Here is a 24,455-nt window from a genome sequence, read left to right as displayed (position 1 = left end):
CAAGAGTGGACAGCGATCGTGTCTTTTTTTCTTTGCGAATATAACAAACGTGAAGTAATTTCAATCTGTGTATTATTTGAAACCGATGACATTTTCAGCTGTTTTCACATACAGTTTAATTAACGTCATTAATAATTATTTTTTTTATGAAAGGAAATAATTTCTTTTTTACAGGAAGGAATACGTCTGAATAGAATATAGTTATTTATTATTATTATTATTTGTTTATTTCGTTACAATATTATATATCGTTCGATCGAAAGCACCATTGGTTTGAAAAATATTTACGGCGCCGAATGACACAACTTCTTTTGATTTGAAATGCACACGCATATACAAGGGCGTAGCCAGGGTGGGGCAAATTGAGTACTTGCCCCCTCCCAGCTAATCATAAATAAATTTTAAGTTCAATTTTTTTTTGGAAATAAATGATCAAAACAAGCATTTGATACGTTGTATATATTGTATTAGAAAATAAGTAATTATCAATTAAGTTGTAGTATAGCATGTTTGCCATTTTCTAGACAAAATTCTGACTACGCCCTTGCGCATATAGAATCGAACGCTTACACGACGTTTATTATAATATGCACACATAGTCGTATATCCATTCTAATGTAAAATAGTCGACAGAGAGTTTCATCTTTTGTTGTTGTTGTTGTTTTGAAATATATTGTGAGTAGTTCGCTCAGTCGATCAGTAATTGACGACTATTACTATAGACAAGTTTCGGAATTCGTTCGTATTTATACGTGCCGCTACAATTTCGGTGGGGCGTTGTCGTCCTTCTATTTCCCGATAAATCATCCCCGAGCAAAAAATACATAGGTCTTTCTCGCGTTTTAACACTACAATTGTCCAAGATGTTAGAATAAATTTTCATAAAATCGATAACAAGAAGTTTTAGCAAATCTGGAAAATGCTCCAGCTCCGTCATCAAAAAATTTTACAATCTTCGGTTACGCAATTGTCATTTAAGTTTAAACACCATCGAAACACGATTTATTTTGTCACGTTTAGAATCGAATATGCATTAATAATAGTTTAGAAAAGGTACATATCTCGAATAAGAATGCACGTCGAGACGAAAGATTCTTAATCGTACGAGAAGAACTTTAGAAACGTTTATCACCACGATAATGCATAGCTTGCTAGGATTTTTCATCGAAATTTACAGCAGCGTTTCCCAAACTGTGGTTTACGAACAAAAATTACCAATTACAAGTCGAACGAACAAAATAAATAAATTTTGTAACTTTTCATATTAATTTTATCACATTTTTTTTATCCACTTAATAATCAAAAACAAATTTATTTTCATACATAAGAAAACTCCATTAATGTACATAAAGATTTATAGACGTTTCCGAAGATGTGTATGCAAAGTGTTCGGCCATCTCGGGAAAAAATTTCAATGAGAGATTCTAGGGATCAAAATAAGACGAAAATCAAGAATACCAATTTGTTGATTGAGGCTTCGTTAAAGAGTTATTAACGTTTAAAGTTACGCCTGTAGAACGGCAATCGTGCGCGCGATAGGTTGAGGCTGGCCAGTCCCAATGGTTCTCACTCACTAAACTGTAAGGCTGTCGACACGTCAACAAGTAGAGTTCTCCGCTGACTTGAAGTCTCGCGGAAGGAATGCGGGAGAAGTAGTAGAAGGGGTACTCTAGCTCGCTATTCGTCGCGGCAGTTACGCGCACGCGTGGACTGCCTGAGAGCAAGAGAGCGAGATAGATAAGTGGGCGGTCCGACTCCCTTTGCTTCTGCGCAGTCACGCGAGACTTCGAGTCAGCGGACCACAGTAGAGTTCCTCACGCTGAGTGAGAACCATTACCGCGTGCAAAGTTTGGGAAACGTTGATTCATAAGCTTTACCATGCTCGAAATGGTTCCGTGGCCCAGCGTTACAAATGTCAGCGATAACGTTCATTCCAAGGACGCGCTTTTAATCGTCTAGAAGCAACGATCGTTAATTCTTTTACTGGAAAAATATGCCCAAGATTTAGTTTACAATAAGAATACAGCGTGTATTTACGAAAAACAAGACGAAGCATGATCTTGTTCCGCTCCGTTCGACAATTTTGCAGTCGCGTCACAAACTGACACGTTCGAGTAGCATTTTTTTTTTTGTGAAAGATTTTACGATCGAAACGTTTTATACAGTTTAACGGAGCATCGTTCGATCGTATTAACGATAAAAGCCGTAACAGCGACGTTCGAAGACTATCGTTTGTACGATAATCTTACGATTCGATGTTAGCGCGCTCTTTCGTTAAAAGACACGAACTTCCTGAAAACCTCGTCATCGATATCAATGAAACGCAAATCCCCGATTGATCGATATTCCCTTTAATTATACAATACGTAATCAATACTTCTCGTCATCTATAGTAACATTAATTACATATATAATAAATACTGAATTTATTCTCATCGTCTCGATAATACTTAGTCTAGAAGTAAATCTAATTACACGCTAAACGATCGTCAAAAATATATAGCATTAAGTCACAAAAGGTTTTCTTTCCGCGCCGATCATTCCGAGTCGATCGGGTCAGTCGTTCGCTCGTTACTTTTTTTTTTTTAATCTTTTTCTATATTCATTAGTCTTAACAAGCAAACAATAAAACGTCTCCGGCTTCCCTTCAAATCTGTTCGTTAAGGCCAATGAACGCGTTAATTTTTTTTTTTTTCAAATCAAAACAAGCACGAGATCATATTGTTATTTTTTTTTTTTTGTTTCTCTGTTTTCTTCTTTTTTTTTCGTCTATAATTGTCTATCGTCGTTGCAAAATCATACGCGACGTTTCAAGCGCACCGATCGGACGACGAGAAACAAGAGAAAAAGAAACGACAGAAGAAACGAAGAAAGCTAAGTCAGTCTCCTCGGAAACTTTTGTTGCAATGGAAGGCCGTGTTCGGTTTTCAATTGAAAATAATCGTCGGTCGTACTTCCCTCGGTTTCTCGTTTCGTTACATTTCAGTGACAATGGTAAGACGATGGATTATCGGTAAAAGGTGTTTCACACTTTACACTCGCAAGTTGAGGCGAAAATCGAGGCTCAAAATTAGTTTTAGTCACTTTTATGTCATTCGACCCTTTTACCCTCAAGCCATTGTGGTACGTGTCTTCGAAAATCTGACGAACACCCGAGACGAGACAAATTCTCGTTCAAACGGTTCACGTTTCATTTGCCACTCGAAACGTTGATCCAGATAAGAATATTATCCATCTCTGGGGGCGTCAATTTGACAATTAACACATCTTCATAAAATGGAAATAAAGCATATCGACTTTTAACACTGATCGTACAGTTACACAGTTGTATTTAAATTAATATTCGAATTTAACCCCTTACTTAGTTCACGAATCATTTTTCCGTAATTTTTTGGCCAATAAATGTCTTTCGCGTTTAAAAAGAAATTCATTCGGTAAGGGATTGCTGTGTATGACAATCGTGTTTAACAATTTATAGGTTATGTACCCGACGCACGCAAAACAACGCGCGATCCCAGGCTTGAATTTAATAGGGTTAGTTCCGTCCAATTCACAATGTACATTACTGTCCAGTAACAATAATACATTACTGATCGTTCGATAAACTAGGGTCAGTAATATTTATAGGCATTTTTGCTATCATTTAAGATGCAGTTCGATAAATATTACATCTAGCACGAAGTGGTATAGGTAATGTTCGCTGAGGTTAGTGGTCCTGCTATCGATAAAGTTACAGAAAATTCAGTGTATCAACGATAAGACAAATTTAATTTAAATATTTTTTTAAAGACGAGCAACATTTTGTTGACGTTGGAAAATTTCCTGCTTTTCGTGAAACATTTCTTCCAGTTTCTTTATTTATCTGTTGCTGACGACGAGAGGTTGTTTTTTCGGTGTAAAAACATCGATGATCAATAGCAGCACTCCTAACCACGATCTCGATTTCAGATCGAGTTACAAAACTTGAACCTCCAGGTTAGAATTCAGCTTGAAAAAGTGAACATCGTCGAGATATGTATTAAATGCTCGTCAAACAGTTACGTATTAATTTTTGCCAGTTATTTAGCGTAAATATACATATACGTATAGTATCGTACACGGCTAGAAAATTAATTGACGATTATATTTAAAGTATGATGGTAGGAGCATGGAGGAATGTTATTGGACGTCGAATATAAAGTGTGAATCCAATAAAAGATATGTCGTAGCGTTTGACATCGAAGGTATCTTTGGATTCAAACTGATATTTTCGGTACTCGATATACACTGTTCTGCTATCTCTCACTTTCTCTCTTTCTCTCTCTCTCTTTGTCTTTGCAAAGTAAACCAAACAGATGAAATACAAACACGAATCTCATGAACAAGCTTCGATCGAACTTGAATCGTTTCTGCTTGCTTCTTGATAACAGACACTAAATACAAATGATAGGTTAGGAAATTACGTCCCTCCGAGCATCGTCTGTCGTTCTGAATTCGAGGGCCATAAAATCACTCGTCACTCTTTACTTCCACGGATTAAAAGTCTCGTCCTCGATCTTCTCATTCGATCTTTCTTTCTTTAAATATTTCGAAAATTACACGCGACTCGATTGGATCGTTCCGTACGATCGATCGTTCGTGACAAAACTTCCATTTTGTTTACGTTTCGGTTGTATTTCAGTCTTGATCACAACGTGAACACTGGAAGAAGGCTTTGTTCAATAATTTATCATATACAATGATGAGATTTGTTACGTTTTAAATCACTTCGAATCTGATCCAAACTAACAAAGATTCTATTGTCCGTTTAACCACTTTGTGCCCGCATTTAGATGCAACGAATATATTTTTTAATACACATCAGTCTATTTTGTTATAAATATGGGATTGCAGAAAAAAGTCACTGTTTTACCATCGATTGGTAAACTCGTGAATGCAGACTGTTTTATCATTGCATTAAAAAATAGCACTGAATATAATCATAAATAGTTCACTAATTTTTAAAAATAATGCATCAAAGAAAAGTGCATAGTTTATATTGTAAATAAATATTTGAGTCCTCTGTATATCGTCGGTGGATATGGTAGGGTTAAGACAAAGTGCAGGTAAATAAAGTCATGTGATCGCGACGGATCTATCACTCTAAACTGTTTCACTTAAAAACCGAATAAACCTTATAAAGTTATACAGAAAAGGTTATTATCGTAGTTCTGTTTAATGTTTGGATGACAGTGACTGGTTCAAGCGTCTCGCGAGTTTGGAATTACTGTTGCACACGTTATGGTCTGTGTTACTTAACCTAACTTTTCGTACGTATATCATAAGAAAAGAAAATGCAATGTGTTGGAATTGGTCGTTCAAATGACAGTAATTAGGTCCTTTGCCCTAGTTCTCATTGCGATCAGAATTGAAGTACAGTCGTGTCGTTAACGAAAGTTTGATTAAAATACGAATTACGCGTGCTGAAGCGATCGAACGAAACGGTCGAAGCGAGTCGCGTTTAAACATGAACTTCAGAAATATTTATTAAATATTTTGATACGGTCAACAAAGCCAATAATCTGTCTCCCCTCTTTTCTCGTCTCGTTTTCAAATTCTACTGTTATCTATCGGATGGAATGCTACGTCTACGCCGTACGAGCTAACCCATGGAAAATAGCTAATCTTCGTCATTTATATCAGTCAGAAAAATCGTAAATCAAGCCTTGAGGGTAGTTTGATTCGAATACTACGATTGTTTAACGATTTCAGTCGTGGCGTGATCGCCAGGGGTTCTCAACCGCCCCCGGCGTTGCACGCGCGAGGAGCTTAAAAACTGTAATTTCACCGTTTAAAGCGAAAAAGGTACAAGAGCGCGCTGAAGCTGCGATTTATTTCGCACGTGACTCCTTAATCTCGATCAACGTTGGTAGATCTTTCATAGAAAACAGTCTGAAGATTTTTGTGGTTAATATTTCTGAATGAAATTTCTATTTAACGAAAAAACAAAAAAAAAAATAGAAATTATTTAGGGAGTTCTTGTTGGAAGAAAATTAGTGCAACAATTGTCTCTTCAGCGGGCTCTTGTAGACCGTGAATAGTCTTTCTGAGCACCGTGTTTCTTAAAGTAAGAAGTAGTCTTTTCTTGTTTCGCTTCTCGAGCACGTATTGCTGTTGTTCACAACAAAGACAGAATGGCTAAAAAGAAGGGGGACGTCAGAGAGGGACGCTCGCCGAAAAGACTGCGAAACCGTGTATTCTTTTTTTTTTTTTTTGTTGCGTATACGTGAATCCGAAAACGTTCAGTTCCGTTTACCTTCTTTCTCGTGCTAGACTGTTTAGGTTAGGTTACCTTTCGCTGTTTCCCCGAACAAGTCCTCGATAGTTTTGGTTAGTTTCTTTTTTTCTTTCTTTTGTTTGGTTTTTTTTTTTGGTTTGTCGAGCAGAGGCGAATCGTTTAATAGACTAGACGGTGTTGGTAGGGATACCCTCGCGATTGCGAACCGATTTGGAATTGAGCAGAGCCGGAGTAAGGATCGTATGCCTGTAAAATAGAGCGAAAGCTGATAAATTTATGATCATTTATTTCTGTATCACATATCGTTTCAATAAATACAAAATACGATCGTTTCGTTCGTAATACGTCACGTATTTACTCTCGATTGGTAGACATCTATCGTAATCAAATACTCGGTTAAATTTCGTTTCGGGGGGAGACCGAATTATTTACCCTATTTTCTTTGCTCGCCTAGTTTCTACTGCGTTACCTGTGAGCGTTTCCTGGCGACCATAAACCTCTTCTCTGGCGCGTTGTAATAAGTTTGCTTGGGATAAACAAGACCGTATTGAGGGTTGCTGTACTGAGAAGCGCCTTCGTATTGTTGACCGTACTGGTTGCCATATTGCTCGTAGTAGTTCGGAGGATGGGTACGCACGATTCCAATGTCAGGCGACGACAGAGAATCGACGCTGTAGTGGCGGGGAGGGTACACCGGGGAGTCCACCCATGGAATGACTGTACGAAAAACAGTCACAGAATTAGATACACGGTGCCTCGTGCAATAAACATATTACAATAATTTTCGTTCTCGAGCAACAATTTTTCTACGGTATAATTTTTCAACCGTGAACAATTTAATTTTCTGGCGATTCTATAGCAAACGTAAGCGAAAATAAAATTAAAAAAACAAACAAATTTGGATAGGAAAATATAAAAAATACAGAAAAAGAATTTGATTAAACGTCGATTCCACGTTTATCTTCGTCTTTAGCAACAACGAAAACTAAGTATAGAAATCGACTGGACGTAATGTCAGCCAATCGAACCCAATAAAAAATGTAGACTCAAATATAAATAAACTTTACCGAAGGGCAGCAGCTATACAGGGTTGAATATTTCTAAAGCCCTTTTTGCTTCTATTTATCGATACAAACCTTTTTGTTTTGCAATAACAAAGTTTCATTTAATGAATGAATTTAAATTCTTAAATAACTGTTCGTAGCAACTAAATAAATTCAACTGGTCTGCGAATGGTGAAAGATTGAGAAACACTGATCTATACTGTTGTTCGTTTTAGGTAAAGTGAATATGTACTGGTCTCAAACTATACATGAGATAAATTTTTTTATTACTATTTATCCCGATATATAGTTGCAAAAAAGAACGAAGTTTATTCAGAAATTGAAAAAATTAATGTTTGAAGTAATTTTTCTTTCAAAGTGGTTGGGAGTTCCCGGTTAATACTTTAGACTTTCTTTATACGCCTCATGCTCTATGACCTCGTTTCCGTCTTTGCATTCTTAATCTCTTTGGTACGACTACCCTCACTCGAGGGGTCTACCTTGCTTTCTAGATAAAAAAGAAATCGATTAATTATTTTCTATAAAAAAATTTTTTTTTGGAATTTTTTACTCGTCGAACGTAAAAGATTTCTTAAAAAAAAAAGGTGGAAGAAATGAAAATATTTGTTTAATTCTACGTTTTGAACTTACTATTTCGAGAATCATCTTCTTCGAGGATGTTGCCATCGTCATCCATGTTCTCGTATTCTTCGTTCATGTACTTGTGCCAGTTTCTACGTAAAAATTGACTTCCATGAAATCTTATGTCGTCCATAATCAACGACACCATAGAGTCTATTAATTCTTACCGGTTACGACGTTCGTTTTCCCAGAGGGAGAGGAGGGTCAACACGTCCTCCGGATCGATGTCCAATTCCCTCTTGAATCGCGGTTCTTGGTAAATCGGAACGCTAAAAATGACAAATTGAATAATTTGCAACGTCTTCAATCTTTCGTAATTCCTAACCTAGTATAAAACTTCATGTCTAAACTGTTGAAGATGGGAGAATATGCTATAGCGAGTAGTTCAAACAAATGCACACAGGCTACTCAACGTCAGATATTATTATTCCAAGATGAAGCCAAGCATTTGTTTTAATCATTTTACTCGACTGTTTTTCGAAAACGATATTAACCTCTTCACGCCCTTGGCCACATATGTGAACGTTTAGTTTTTTTTTTTCATAATTATAGTTACTGTCAATAATAAATAGACCCAAAAAAAGAAAAAAAAATCGTCCCTGAAGAGGCTAAAAACTAATGTGATTATTCCAAGACGTTCAATTCCTTCGGAACGATTCGTTGCAGGAGTATCGATTTGAAACGCATGTGTACCGAACCAAGGTCCAATCTCATCTTCGGGTATCGGTATAGACCAAACAGTATTAATTACAAAGGTATCGGTACCACAAAGCGACGCTCTAGGTACGACGTTATCTTTCGATAATTTTTGTTCGAATCGTCGATACCGTAATCGTATCGTACCGGTTGCCACCAAACGGTATCGGTTTTCCATTCGCGCGAGCAGATTGGAAGCGCAAAGTGTCCTGAATGGAAAGGCTCCGTCGAACAAAAGAACGATCCTCCGAGCACCGAATACGACCAGCGGGATCGTACGCGTTTGCGCCAGCCAATAGTAGGATATTGTCCTAGGTCAGGTCCCCTGGAGCATGCCTGGTACATGCTCTGTCACGGATGATCGATACAACGCCACCCCGAGTAATACTCTCAGCTGATTGGTTGGTCATATGCCAAAACGGCACCGACTCGTCAGGTGGTTTCATTCAGCTTTACGATTGAACATCCCACGGGAAAAACGTCCGCGGCAGCGAGAAGTTAAAGTTTCGGTATTCGTGGAATAAACTTTCCGTACTCCGGTAGTACGCGACGCGATCGAATATTTAGCGTCCTTCTTTCTTCCAACGAGTTAACGTCGCCTCGGGATTGGCCTGTCCGTCGTCCGTACAGCGAAAACGAAACCCGACACCGGCAGATATTTATACACAGCGACGTCTCCGAGGTCGCCTTTGTCTTTTACCAACGGCCGTAGTCGACGATCGAAGAAAAGTGAGAGCAAATGCGACAAAGCATCGCCTTTTGTACAGATCGTCGCTGGGCACTCCAGCTCCAGAATTTTTCGATCAGGAATACAAAATCTTTTGTAAAAGACAGCCATTGTTGGCTCCACCTTGTGACCAAACACCGAATGTCTCTTAACACGATCGTTTATTCGATATGGAACGAACGAAATTAATTTTTATTTGATTTAAGACTAAGAACATGTAATATAGTAATTAAAGTTTGTTTTGAACTTGGATTATTATTTATAATAACGTTTATTATTTGTTTCGTTATAAGACAATTCTTCGTATCACGTAGTATAATTACAAATTCGAGCACGTGCCGTATAAATTTCCGGATCGTTTAATCGAGGACAGGGCTTTTACATTATGCATTCACATAAATTACTAAACAGTGTTTCATAAATAAAAATGACATGTGATAAATGTCAAAGTATATCATCCGTTTTATATTATGATAAGAACGCTTTGTACCTCCCCATTATCTATAGAAACGTTAGTCTCGATTTATATGAAAATTTTACGTATCTAATCCACAGTGTAAATCGAAGGTTAGGTTTCGGTAGGAAAGCAGTGGAACAATATAGGGGAAAAGATGGAGGACGTCTCTCGATCGAGCAAGGGCAAAATGTATCTCGGAATATCTTCGAAAAAAAGTTTTGACATTGCATTAATATTGCGGTGTATCTCCTGACGCGGGTATTCGATTGCGGGATCGGATTACGCCATTTAGGCGACGACTCGACGACCAAACTCCAGAAAGGTAAGTACTGTTGGGAGCTGTGAGATCTCGAGACACGCTACCAACAAACTAAACGACGCGAGGGGCAAGGGAAATCGGCTGTCTGCTCCACCTAATCCCTTCCACATTTAAGGTTCTCGATTATCATTGGTCGAGTCGATCGCGTAACGAAGAACGCGAACGAAACAAAATGTGACAGTGAGTGACACTAAGGAGCTAAGAAGCGAGGAAAATGGACGGAACGTGTAACCGATTCCCCTTGCTCTTCTCGTCGTTCAGTTTGCTGGTAGCGTCTCAACGTATCAGATTCCCATCATTTCTTAGAATTCTTTGCTCGAGCCTCGGCGTTATCTACAGTTTGCATCGACAGACAGATTTATTTACGTACGACAGCGTGAACTACTACTGTTCGAGTCCCAAAACGAACTAATTTCGGTCCCTATCATTGGACATTTTGTATTCCTCCAGTGTGGTTAAGAATTTTACTCGAAGAATAGAAAATCTTTTTTAAGAATAGAGAGACTTTAGATATATTTCGATTAGAAAAGCATTCGAAGCAGCCTATTGTTTCAGCTCGCGACGAGTCTCGAAGCGGTTCGAACTTTCGTGATTCGCACGTCCGTCGGCCGGAGCCTTTGTTTCACGCGTTTCATTCCACGGCCGTGTCGCGCGCTGCATACGAATTCAGCCGGGGCTCCGTGAATTATCATGCATCTCGCGGAAGCTAGGACAGTTAACTAGGCGCTTATTCCCGTCAGCTGATTGGCTGCTGATATGCGAAGCAATAGCGAGGAGCCTGACCTACTTTCGCTGCCCGGTTCCATTCAGCTTTTCGTGGATCCACCCCTTGGAAATCTACCCTATTGCGTCACGAGTATCGAACGAGTCTCGATGACTGCACCAAACTGTGCGCGTCTACACACGCCCCCCCTCCACACACGAACACTGCGGTGTCGAGTAAAATCTTTATTCGTGAATGATAGATTCTGTTTTTAAACGAATTTACAAACGAAACGTAAAGGAAATTTTTATTATCCGTTTATTTAATTATTTTACAAAACCTCTGGTATTTTTCGAACGTGCAATCTCTGTAATACGATACGCAAAATTTTGTTCCATCTTTTTTCTATAACCATGTTTACAAAAATGCGTGTTGTAGAACAGTCGAATGTTTAATGATCTTTTTCAGAGTGTTTTAATTAATTTAAATTCACCGAGCAACGTCACGTTTGTAATTAATATTCCGAGAAGTTCGTTAGCAATGTATATTCCGCGCTTCTCCGCGTCTGCGAACCAATTAAGAAGTACTAACTGGATTTTAAATGGGGCGCTGCCGTCAGCAGATTGAAAAAACTTTCGCAGGACATTGCAGTTTCAGATTAAGCTTTAATGAAAGTAATTTTACCTACATCTCTCGCGTATTCATGCACACGATTCATTTGTTTATTTTTATTTTCACACTTTCGAATTAATCGTCGTTGCTCTTACGAAATTTATAATTGTAATGCTGTATATTTTAATTATTTCCTCAACGTGAATTATGCAACGCGATCAAAGGATTATAAACGAGGATGGAACAGTCGCGAAAGGATTAATGCGAGGGAAAAAGTTTCGCGCGTTTATCGGCTCAACGAAATCCGATTGAAATATCCGCATCACGGACGCAGCTTCGTGACACTTTATCGAAACTATTTCTTCCCATTGTTTGCCTCTAGTTTCCCGCAAGTTTCGACGAGCCTTTCTTACCCGGCTATGGGAAATTAGTATCGGCGCGTGTATGCGCTCAGGCGGTGACCTGTGACATTCATTTACAGGTCAGGCAATGCACACTCGTGTCTAGGTTTCCGTGTAAAAATAAAAGTTTGACGTAAAGAGCCTCTACCGGCTGACTTGAAAATAATTGATCATGCTCTGACGTACCGCGGAACGTCACCGTCCACGTTCGACTTAATTAATGAAAGCAATTTTACGTCACACGCTGTCGCCGCAAATACCATCGACAACCTTCGGCGACGGTGGCTATCGATTTTCAATTGAAATTTACAGGCGAACCACCCCCGTCGCGATTTATCGCGCAAACCTTCCATTAATTTTTCTACATTTTTAAACAAAATTCAAAATAATCGATACACATTATTTTTTTAATTCTCATACAAAAAAAACTTTCCCATTGTATCTGGTCGAATTATTTTTACAGACAAGTTAACAAATTTTATTTTCAGCGAGCAGTTGAATAAAACGTGTAATCATTAGACGGGAAAATAACAGAGTTCGAAATTTTGATTGAATAGCGCATAATTCGACGACAGCCTTCTGAAAATACCCCGCCGTATATGGGGGCGAAGAAAATGAGACGTATCGGTTTCGTTGCGATTGAATGTTACGGCTACGAAGCGAATAATGGTGTTATTTCGGTCGAACAAACTCCGTTGATGATCAACCGCGATAACCACAGCCTCTTCAAGTCGTATTGAACGACTTGGTCGTCAAGTCGACCGCCGTTCCTCGCGAGGGCAACGCCCTCCGCCAACCCTCTCATCCCCATTCAGAAGAAACGTCGAAGAAAAAGAGGGATGTCCCGAGCCGAGGGGGGGTGAAACTTGAAGGGGTGGGAATGATGGGTGGGTTACACCAAGTCGATTCACCCTGTTCCACAGGTGAATTCGCTCCAGCATACCCCGACTGGATTGCGTGAAACTCGCTTGATCTATGATCTATGATCTTATGAGGACCTCACGGTGGTGGAAATCGCATTTGTACATACTTTGTATAAAAAAACTCTAAAGGGTTTCTTCAAAATGGGCCTCTGTTTTCGAAATATTTTAATTTAAAGTTTTCTATGCCATAATAAATTAATTATTTAACAATTTTCGGTGGAATAAATTGTAGGTAAGTGGATAGGGCGGTTGACTACGAATCTGTAGGTACTAAGTTCGAATCCCCCGCTTTTTGTTACTATTTTTTTTCTGTTTTTTTTTTTTTAATACAACTTTGAAATTGAAAAAATAAATAAAGTAAATGAAATATTTTTTCATTTCAAAGTTGTATTAAAAAAAAAAACAGAAAAAAAAATGTAACAAAAGCGGAGATTCGAACGTACTACCTACAGATTCAGTCAACCACCCTACCGACTTACCCACCACTTATTCTGCCGAAAATTGTTAAATAATTAATTTATTATGTGCGTAGAAAAGTCTAAATCAAATATCTTCAATATGATATAATCAAGACTCACCTTCTCTTGACCTGCGCCTGTACGGACTGCTGCGTGGTCGTTGGCGACTGGAACGAAGTGGTCGACGGTTTGGCGGTCGTGGATCCAGCGGTTGCTGGCTTATCGGACCTTTTCCGACGTTCCACGTGCAAGTAATAGCGCGAGTACGGAGGAACGTCCCAGACCTGAGGCATTTCGTCGCCCAGCTCGTTCACCAGAACCTTGCCGTAGCTGTAACACGTAAACGAGCGCCGGGTTCGTGTGGGTATCGATTTTGCGAAATAAATCGCTTCCGTCCTTTCGGGGAACACTCACTCGTAATTCTTGTCGTAAGGGGAGAAAGAATCGCGATCGTAGAGACCGTTGTCCAGCGACTTCGAGCGAGAGGACTTCTCCTCTTCGGCCAGGGCTACCTTCAGTCCACCCAATCCCGACGAGGAAGCGGTCCCTGGAACGACCAACAAAAACATCACGAACCTTTCGAAAAAGTAAACAATTTTAAAAAAATTATATAATTTATATTGAATCTATTTCACAATTGTGAAACCTGTTTGAACAATTTTCACGCCTGAACGGATAATATAAATCGATTTTAAAACGTCAGACTGACATGTCTGACCCAATATGGCTCCCTACTACTTGCAAGTTTAGTCTTTCGTTTTGGCTGCTGATTGAAATTCGATTCTTACTCTTCTCCGTGGTGGACGTGTACGATGGACCCGCGTTGCTGTCCGCTTGTCGATTCTGTTGATTGCCGAACATCAACATTTCCTGTGCCCGTTTAGCTGAAAACAACACGCATCGCTGATGAGGCGAACGGACCAGGGTGTTCCACGCAGCGTTACGGCGCACCGATTTTAATGATACTCGCGTGGATAGACAGAGAATCTGTTTATCGATGTTTACGATTCAAATCGTTTTAATTAATAAACTATAGTATTGGTGAGTTGTTCGTAATGACGATGTTTATTTATTGTATCGACAAGCGTATTCTTTAGCACGGAATAAAGAAAACAATATTTGTAAACGTATACAGATCGGTCGGTAATGTATCGAAATCGGTCGGTAACGCTTCGTAGGGTAATGCTGCAAAGAAAGAAAAATATCAAAGCAACGCTTCTTACGTTTCGATCTCATGGTTTGGTCAGTCTTTTTTCCATCTTCCGCCAAGTTCGTTGGCAACGATTCGCCTATGATGACGAACGAGCTTAGAGTTAGTAACCACACCCAGTCGCGCGTCATCTAGAAACATGAATATTTACGATTTCACTCGTGGATCGACACCACCGTTACAACCCTAAACTCGACCACACGGACTTCGAATCCGCTTTCGCGTAAATTTCTAACAGGCACGGAATTTTTAATTCTCGTTACGGTTTAAGGACCACAACGTTGTCGTTCGTTTTTTTTATCGACAGAAACAGGTCAGAGATGGTAGATTAAGAGCGTCGTTAGTGTAAAGTGTTCCCGTCGCGCGCAGGTCGAAGTTTACATTCCCTGCGATCGCGAGCAAATGAAGATAGCAGGTCACTACGAAAGAAGCTTAAATGTCACATAATGCGAAATGTCAGGAATCTATTTCCATTGCCATGTGAAAAATTAACGGACATACCATGTCGGAAGTACTATAAGAGATCGCGAGTGTTTTCGTAGGATCAACGCGAAAATCCAACGAATCGTCGTATTCGCCCCGTGAACTCGGTGCGTCGTGAGTTAATTGGAAAATCCGTGTTGGTGCTTTGGGGGTTATGTTATGGCTAACAGGCTGAAAAATAACCTGACTTTCGAAGACGGTCGAGCAATTTCGTCGAATGTTTGATCCAGTCGAATCGAATAAAAGTACGTACTTTAAACTAAAAACCTACTAAATTCTTAATCGTTTATAAATAAATATATTGATTGAATTTATTGATATTTCAAGACATTTTGTACTTTCCCCGAAGAGTATGACTCTGACTTTTTTTTCTTAAACTCTATGTTTTATTCGAAAATTTTCAAAATCGAACTGTTGTATCTCGCTGTTAGTTCAGGCAACGGGGATTCCGGATTGATTTTTAAGGAATTTGCTTCAACAACTAATTACTAGACTGCGAACGATTATTTGATCGAGTTTACCAGGTAGTTTCGAATTCCCTGCAGTTCGTGTTCGCCCCAAAGGTACACGAAACGCTGGAGGAGCCCCTACAAGCCCAACAAGTGGCTCTGATAATTTAATTACAAACACTCGGCAACTCACGCGCAATTGGTTTACGTCGGCTCATGTTGTCACTAATCAGACGCGCAATTAACTAAATCCGATAGCTGGGCTCGAATCGCATAATCGTCGACTCCAAATGGGCGTTCTGTCGATTCAAAATGTCAGGGTTCAGAGTGTTATTTTAACGGTGCGAAATTTGATTAGCGTTATCTGGTAATAACATAAAAGCGGATATCACAATTATGTGAGTTTCCATTTTCCTACATAGAAAGGAGAAAAGTATTCAAGATGAGACAAGTTTCGATACATTTTCTTATAACTCCTACTATTTTCGGACGATCTAGTTGGAACTTCGTAGTCACCCTTTATACATACAGGGTGTTCAGCCAACCCTGGGAAAAATAGACTTCGTTAAAAAGTTATTAACAATTAAAATCAAAAATTTCAAATCGCTCTGGAAAAATTATTTTCGGTTGCGGGGGTCAATTACAATCATTTTTGGTGAATAGACATACCCCCGAAATCCTACCCACTATCGAGAAAAAAATTCGAGGAGGTATGGAATTTTTTGGCGAAAAAAAAAAATTTCAAATCGTTCTGGAAAAATTATTTTCGGTCCCGGGGGTTAATTACAATCATTTTTGGTGAATAGACATACCCCCGAAATCTTACGCATTTTCGAGAGAAAAATTCGAGAAGGTGTGAAATTTTTCAACGGAAAAAAAAATTTCAAATCGTTCTAAAAAAATTATATTTAGTTACAAGGGTCAATTACAAGCATTTTTGGTGAATAGACATATCCTCGAAATTTTACCCACTTTCTAGAAAAAAATTCGAGAAGGTGTGAAATTTTTCAACGGGAAAAAAAATTTCAAATCGTTCTAAAAAAATTATATTTAGTTACAAGGGTCAATTATAAGTATTTTTGGTGAATAGACATATCCTCGAAATTTTACCCACTTTCTAGAAAAAAATTCGAGAAGGTGTGAAATTTTTCAACGGAAAAAAAAATTTCAAATCGTTCTAAAAAAATTATATTTAGTTACAAGGGTCAATTATAAGTATTTTTGGTGAATAGACATATCCTCGAAATCTGACCCACTTTCTAGAAAAAAATTCGAGAAGGTGTGAAATTTTTTAACGGAAAAAAAAATTTCAAATCGTTCTAAAAAAATTATATTTAGTTACAGGGGTCAATTACAATCATTTTTGGTGAATAGACATATCCCCGAAATCCTGCGCATTTTCGAGAAAAAAATTCAGTATGGGCGGAACTTAAAACGTTAATAACTTTTTAACAAAGCCTCCATCAACAAATTGGTATTCTTGATTTTCGTCTAATTTTTGCCTCTAGAATCTTCCATTAAAATTTTTCCCACGGGTGACTGAACACCCCGTATAATTATTATTACAGTATTGTCTCTATAGAAGCGACGCTCTCGGGGCTCAACGCTCGGCTGTATCGTGGACGAGAAACGATTCTTGATACTTTGTTGACGCCTACTGGAGGCGGCGAGTATAAAAAAGAACAGCGAGCATATGACAAAGAGGGACTGAGCGGCCGAGCATCGCCGAATTTGCTATCGCTTCCTTCGCTTCGGGTCGGCTGTAACGAAACACAGGCGATGTTTATGCGAGCCTATACGAAATCGGTGTTCTAATTCTGACTTCTACCTCTCTTGGTAGAGGTCGCAGAATGAAATACTGATTCTGTATAGGCTCGTGTAAACATCGCCTGTGTTTCGATACAGCCGACGTGGAGTCACTTGAACGATGCATGCCTTTGATTTCTTATTGCGTTAGTAAATAGGACCTAAATTGTATATCGTATTTGGTGTCATTTTAATCAGAAAACTGTCACGAATATGTTGATGAAGTTCGAAAAAAGGAAGAACAAAAATAAAGATAAATTTCGTTGTTGATTTAATATTGTATATGTACTAGTTAAATCGTGTCATAACTTCAGTACATATATGTATGTATCGCTCGTTTACTGCAATAGTGATATGACTCAAAAAGATACAACTTGCGAATTTGAACTGTTTAACCAACTTATTTTACTCTGAGTTGTCTCACGATTTCGGCAAATAAATGATAGGTCAATTAAATTATAATTCCTTTTTTCAGATGAGGATACACTTTAAAGAAAGGTCAAATGTATATTATAATTTATGAAAAACAATAATAAAAATTATGTTGTACTTGATCTTAGTTAAATCAGAAAACTGTCACAGACATGTTAAAAGTTTCAAAACAAGAAAAGGAAAAATAAAAAATTTGTATTATTGCACTAGTGTTGCCTTAGTAATTTGAGCCCGTATCGTATGACAATGTTCGACGACCGACCGTCAAGCGCGCCGCTATCTTGGGGAACCGCCCATAGGAAGGCATACTCGCCGATACAGCGAGTGCTTAGTTCTAACGGTACGCAGTGGGGATAAGTAGAGGGGATATGATATTTGCCTATATCGTGGACGAGTTCCGAGCTTATATAGAGAAAATACTGTATACCGAATAATATAGAATTTATGATCAACGAGGAGAAAGTACCATGGATCGAAATTCGTGGTAACTTAATCGTGAATTAATCGATTATGAATGCAAGAGAAATGTCTCGTACATAATTTTGGCGCGTAAAAATGTTCTCTGCCGTTTAAAGGGCGCTATCTGAAATGCTTGGAAACCACTGCTTTAAGGTTAGGTCGCGAAACATCAATTCACTGAACCTCGCCCTTTCACCTTATTTCTGTACTACTATATAGGCTGTTTACCTACAGGTGGGCAATCTTCGAAGTGTGATTCTACTCGGTGAAATAAAATGAAAATCAAGACCAACGAAATTACTTTTGAGGCTGTTTTACTTTCCTATCTGCAACGATGAAACTAAAGTATTACTGTAACGGAAAAAAAAATGCAAAGAAATTTTTTTTTTACAAAAAAAAAGCACCAATGTAAATGCGGAGTTAAAAGCTTGTAAACATCGTTTACGGTTTCGTGATCCTAAATTTATTTATTTTTCCCAATACAGCGACTAAAGTGGCGAAACAAAATTTATACGTGGAAATAAATAGGGGATTGGCACTTATGGCATCAATCAGGATTTAATGTCCGCGATAACACGTCCAACATCTGCTCGTCCCTCCGCGAAGCAATTTTCATTGGTGGTGCAATTAAACGTTCAATAGATAACGCGGGGCCGATAGCGTGGAGCAATTAAACCCGCCAAGCAAATAAAACCAAACCGGATATAGTAGAACCAGAAATCGCACACTTGTTGCGTCTAGAAACACTATAGCCATTTATCGCATTTGTATACGCGTCTATGCGACTCGCAATTAAAGATGCATTTCATTCACCGTACTTTCATTGACGTATCCCATTCGAGACCTAAGGCGTCTGTCTCACCCCCCCCCCTCCACTTCAAAGAAAAAAAAAAATTTCTATCGAACTTTCGAAAACATAGTCCCACGAAAATGATATAAATACGATCTTTCAACAAAAATGAAAATCTATTCTCCAAATAGAAAAACAATTTTTCCGGGTATATTTGAAGGGTAGAATCTATTCCTTTCACAAGATCTGTGAAACTTTCGTGCCGGAGGTAATAGAAAATTTTAATCGCGAAGCGAAATCTAACCCCACGACGAGTCCCTCCTATTCCTGACCCTCTATTAATAACCGTACAATTTTAAACGTCCTTTATCCCACGAAACTTGGCCAATTAGATCGATCGAGAGATCGGCCACAAACCACCCCTCCCTAATTTCAACGAAAACGAACCGGTAAAAATTCGGAAGGCGATAGGGCTGTAAAAGGGAGATTTCACCTTTCTCGATTGCGTGCGGTGTCTCGACTTTGTTCTTAGTCTCCGGTTCCAGCGGTCCGTTCGCTCCTGTCCGTGTTTCCTTCTCGCGTTGCTCCCGCGGGGTGCAGAGATGTTCCTTGCTCGTCTGTTCGAGGTAGAATGAACGTCGGGGCTCGGCAGGGCGACTAGAAAACCGGCTGAGGGTACACGGTCGATCAACCACCCCCCACCCGCGTTCAACGAGTATCCCCCTCTCCCCTTCCTAGGAACCACCCCTGACGGGCTGACGCGGAGGGAGGGGGCGATGTGACGCGCACACGCGCGCGATTATGCCAGAAGGAACGCGCGTTACTCATACACACACCGGGCGCTGTTGTGCCCACGAAATAAAGTCTGCCCACGCGATGACCCCCGGACCACTAAGATTCCTCGAGGCATCCTTGAAATCATTCTCCCACGTTGCAATCACCGCCCCTCGCTATTGTGCTTTTAAAAAATTAAATTAAAAAAATTCCAAATCATTCTGAAAAAATTATTTTTGGTTACGGGGGACAGTTACAATCGTTTTTGGTGAATAGACGTACCCCCGAAATCTAATCCACTTTCGAGAAAAAAATTGAATAAGTGGACAAACTTTTCGGCGAAATTAAAAAATTTCAAATCGTTAAAAAAAAAATTATTTTTAGTTCCAGAGGTCGATTACAATCATTTTTGGTGAATAGACGTACCCTCGAAATCCTACCCAGTTTCGAGAAAAAAATTCGAGTAGGTGCTGAAATTTTTCGGCAAAATTAAAAAATTCCAAATCGTTCTACAAAAATTATTTTTCGTTGCAGAAGTCGGTTATAATCATTTTTGGTGAATAGACATACCTCCAAAATCCTACCCACTTTCTCGAAAAAAATTCGAAAAGCTGTGAAATTTTTCGACAAAATTAAAAAGTTTCAAATCGTCCTAAAAAAATTATTTTTAGTTGCAAGGGTCAATTACAATTATTTTTGGTGAATAGACATACCCTCGAAATCCTACCCAGTTTCGAGAAAAAAATTTAATAAGTGGACAAACTTTTCCGTGAAATTAAAAAATTTCAAAGCGTTTAAAAAAAATTATTTTTAGTTGCAAGGGTCAATTACAATCATTTTTGGTCATTACACATACATTGGAAATCCTACGTACTTTCGAGAAAAAAAATTCTTTACCGAAAGTATACTGTGTGATGGGTGCATATGAGTGATGGATCGAGTACTTGTGAGAGAGGTAAAGGTCGAGCATGTCCCTCTGTTGGAGAGCGCTGGAAGTGTTATCGCAGATTTTACAAGAGAAAATAATAACAAAAGTTCGTACAAACATAAGTCGATTTCGTAAATTAAACGCGATAAAGGGTAGGTGGAAGGGTCGTTAGCGTTCGGTTAAATTGCGATTTTAATGGCACTTCTGGAAAACCGATATTCCGTTCGTCGAATATTTAAATTCTGCGTTTGTTTTGCCCGCGAATGCAATTCTGTTTATTTGAACGGTACCATTTGACTAAATGGATTAATAAACATCAAAATTGTTCATAAAATTTCACACATGGAAAATCCGCTCTCTTTTCGATGTTCGTTTTTATTTTATTTACCAATTTATTTAACAACGATACAGTATCAATTGGATCCGGGTGTGAGCTGGGATAATCCTCTTCGACAAAATGGTCATTTCAATGGAATTATTGCGTGCGTAAAAATTGTTACAAAAATCGAGTGTCTGGTGTTCAATTTTGCGGTCGTTTTGACGCTCGATTCAATGTTTTTTCGATAACCCTCATTTCATAATAAATCATCGCGTAACTAATATATATTTACAATATTTTTAGTGGTACTTTCACGTTCATTTTCTTTCCCATTTTATGTAAGTATCAATTTAATTTAGTCAACGAGGTATTAACGAAAATTGAGGCTGAAATCCGAGGTGGACTTAGCGGGGGCGTCCAAAGGATTAATAAGATGGTCCAGAAAAGTCCTTGGTATCCTCGAGGATCAAAATATCCTCGACAAAAATTGAGTTTTAGCCCAGACTTGATTACTCGAATCTCTCGCTCTAAATTGCAAAATTTTCTCGATATTACTCTGAAGTTTTTAAATAGAATCGGAATCGACCAACACATTTTTACTATCGCTCAAAATATGCTGGTTATTCGGTTAACCTGTTTCCGGCGTCCCACCCTCTATAAGAGAAGTGTCGTTTTATACTACACGAGATCAATTATTCGTTAAGCTACGTGAAAGGTTGACGAAAGTGTCCTTGAGGTGTATAATAACTTGGAAATCCTTCCAGCCCGCTTCACTGTAATAATTCGTATCAATTATTATCGTTAAGTAGTAAAGTATAAGATGGCGGGGACTTTAATTAAAACGTTCTGCGCAGCGTTATAATCGAATTGCGCCGTCGGCGCGAACATCCCCGCCGATTCTTAGAAAACAGATTCTCCAGGACGTAATGTATTTTCCTCGTGATTCATCGTTTTCCATCCGAACGGCGAAGCGTAATATCTTCATTGCGAATAAACAGTTTTCGTCGAGGAAAAAAAAAAAGAAACGTACACTTAAAAGTTAACCTTAAAATCCTAATCGCATTTTCAAAGATAGAAAAAACTGTTGACTTTAGCGTGTATATTACCGTGTATATTACCGTATAATTAACTATAAATTATAAATTAATAATAAAAATATTTTAATGATATATTTTTTATTTTGGAAACGATCGATCAACTGCAATAAAAGGAAGTCTTAATTTCATATTCAGCACTTGTGTAGTATCGATATCTTGACGGTTACGACGGCTTCGTGGCACCGATCCAATGTTATTACTTCGTGCAAGTTCGTCTAACGACCTTTCCGTAACGATGGCGTTCGTTCGTTTTCGCCGGATCGCCATGAATTGCGCCGCGTATTACCGTTTTCTTCTCGCCGTCAGTAACAGACGGGGGGGAACCGTGGTAGCGGTGTTCCGTATTCGCTCCCCGCGCTCCCCTGCATCCCCGCAACAGGCCAAACGCCTACACGCCACTGTGTTACGCCCACGGACGCCCGACGCCCACGCGTACGCTTCGATGTGTGTACGGGAACGAGGGAGAGATCAAGCGACGCGCGAAATTTTTTTTTCTCCCTTTTCTTCGTCGCGCTGACGTCCGTCCGTGCTCCTCTCGAACAAAATATTTATCGTCGCCGCAACGTTATCCTTGAAACACACGCGGCGATGCCTTTCGGGACACTGCCGCCCCGCCATACGTCTTTCTTCGTTGCAGACGCGCGCGATCCTTTGCTGTCCGTCAATGAACGCGCGCTGCAGCCATCTTCGGATATCAAAACAAACACGTATCGTCTGGATTAAATAAACTTCTAGACTTAACGTTACTTTAGTTTTTGCAACAAAAACTAATTCAAAATAAATGTTTCATCGCAACTTGAAGATAATGAACTAATACAACTCTTAGTTTTGAAATAAAAAAAATTTTAGTATTATTGCACGAGAGTTACCCTTCCCCAGTTAAGGGGTCAATGTACGAGGCGCATTCATGAGTTGAAAAATCAGAATATCTTTGTTTTATGAAAACGAACGGTCGCGTGTTGCGTGTGTCCGTTGCATTTTATTTTCCCTGCGTCGCTTTGATCGATCCTGTCCCTTTATCTGCGTCGTGTCGTCTCGGAGACGACTCGAGGAGGGTGACTCGAATTAAACGCGTTTCTCCGGGGTAGCGGGCAAATTCCCGGAAGCGACCGCTCTTCAGCGAAGTGTTTACTCGAGATACGACACATCCTGGTGCACTACGCATCTCCGTAATTGACCTATTTCCAGTAGAAACGGCCCCACACTTGCGCGAATTAATGTACTCGCGCAAAAACAAATGCAGCCACGCCGTTGGGGTCTTCCACGAAGCAACGTTTCCCGCTAGCGAACCCTACCAGAAGCTCCCTTTGTTATCGAATACCACACGTGTTTACTGTGTACAGCAGAACCTCCATTATACGAACTCCCGTTACGTGAACCTTCTATTATGTTAACGTTCTATTATACGAACAGTATTTCGTAAACCTATTAACGTTCATTATGGAAGTGACATAGCATGCGTAGTATTAACGATCGAACAAAAATGTGAATTGTAACGTTACAAGTATAATAGAACCTACGAGTGTGATCGAATATCCTAAATGATTATATAAATTTTATACAGGGTGTTCGGAGAAATTTTAATGGGGGATTCTAGAGGCCAAAATAAGACGAAAATCAAGAATATCAATTGAAATTGACCCATGCAACCGAAAATAATTTTTCCAGATCGATTTGAAATTTTTTAATTTTGTCGAAAAATTTCATACCTTCTCGAATTTTTTTCTCGAAAGTGGGTAGGATTTCGGGGGTATGTGTATTCACCAAAAATGATTGCAATTGACTCCCCTAACCGAAAATAATTTTTCCAGAACGATTTGAAATATTTGAATTTAATTGTTAATAACTTTTTAACGAAGCCTCCATCAAGAAATTAATTTTCTTGATTTTCGTCTTATTTTGGTCTCTAGAGTCCCCTATTAAAATTTTTCCCAGGGCCGAACACCCTGTATATTTTGCCACAAAAATTAATGTAAACTGTCCTCAAAAATATTTTATATTAAGTTCAGAAACTTAGATACGAACTGACGAGAACGGCTATAAATTTTTCATTAAATTTAGTACACGAACATTGTTCAAACAACTCGTGCAAACCTGCTATCTTTGCGGAATTTTTCCTAACCTAACACCTAATGTAATTCTCGCTTTTAACCTTTCAACCGTTGCACTCGAGTATACTCGAGCTTGGATAACGATGTTATTCTAGATGCTCCAACATCCTTTTTTTTTTTTTACAATGGCAATTTTAACGTTTATCTTACATTAATTGTTGAAAATGTTTTCTACAAATTTTCCCCTTGTTCCCGCATGGTGTATCATTTTAAAGAGAATGTCCTCGAAGGTTACGAGAACAGAGCCACGTAATTGTTGCTAATTTCTGGCCGAGTATCGAGAAAATGAAACGCCACACCTTCCCATCCGACGAGGGACACTCGTTCCTCAAACTTAAAGGACCTTAAACAGTCCGAAAA

General features: G+C 39.0%; 1 protein-coding gene across 1 annotated transcript; it reads right to left on the bottom strand.

The window, feature by feature from the left end:
- Positions 1 to 970: 970 nt before the first annotated feature.
- On the bottom strand, positions 971 to 19,486 carry LOC122404930 (prohormone-2-like). The gene is made up of 9 exons (XM_043409329.1): positions 19,360 to 19,486; positions 14,461 to 14,578; positions 14,026 to 14,121; positions 13,652 to 13,784; positions 13,358 to 13,567; positions 8,109 to 8,210; positions 7,951 to 8,033; positions 6,726 to 6,973; positions 971 to 6,502 (listed from the first exon to the last, which is right to left on the bottom strand). Exons 2-9 carry the CDS (start codon positions 14,576 to 14,578, stop codon positions 6,416 to 6,418), a joined length of 1,077 nt encoding a protein of 358 aa, XP_043265264.1. The 5' UTR covers positions 19,360 to 19,486; the 3' UTR covers positions 971 to 6,415.
- Positions 19,487 to 24,455: the final 4,969 nt, after the last annotated feature.

The sequence above is a fragment of the Colletes gigas genome, unplaced genomic scaffold (genome assembly GCF_013123115.1).
Source record: "Colletes gigas isolate AHSC1104 unplaced genomic scaffold, ASM1312311v1 Colletes_gigas_Sc00003, whole genome shotgun sequence".
NCBI lineage: Eukaryota > Metazoa > Arthropoda > Insecta > Hymenoptera > Colletidae > Colletes > Colletes gigas.
The sequence above is the reverse complement of the archived record's forward strand: the minus strand, read 5'-3'. Positions and strand labels throughout refer to the sequence as shown.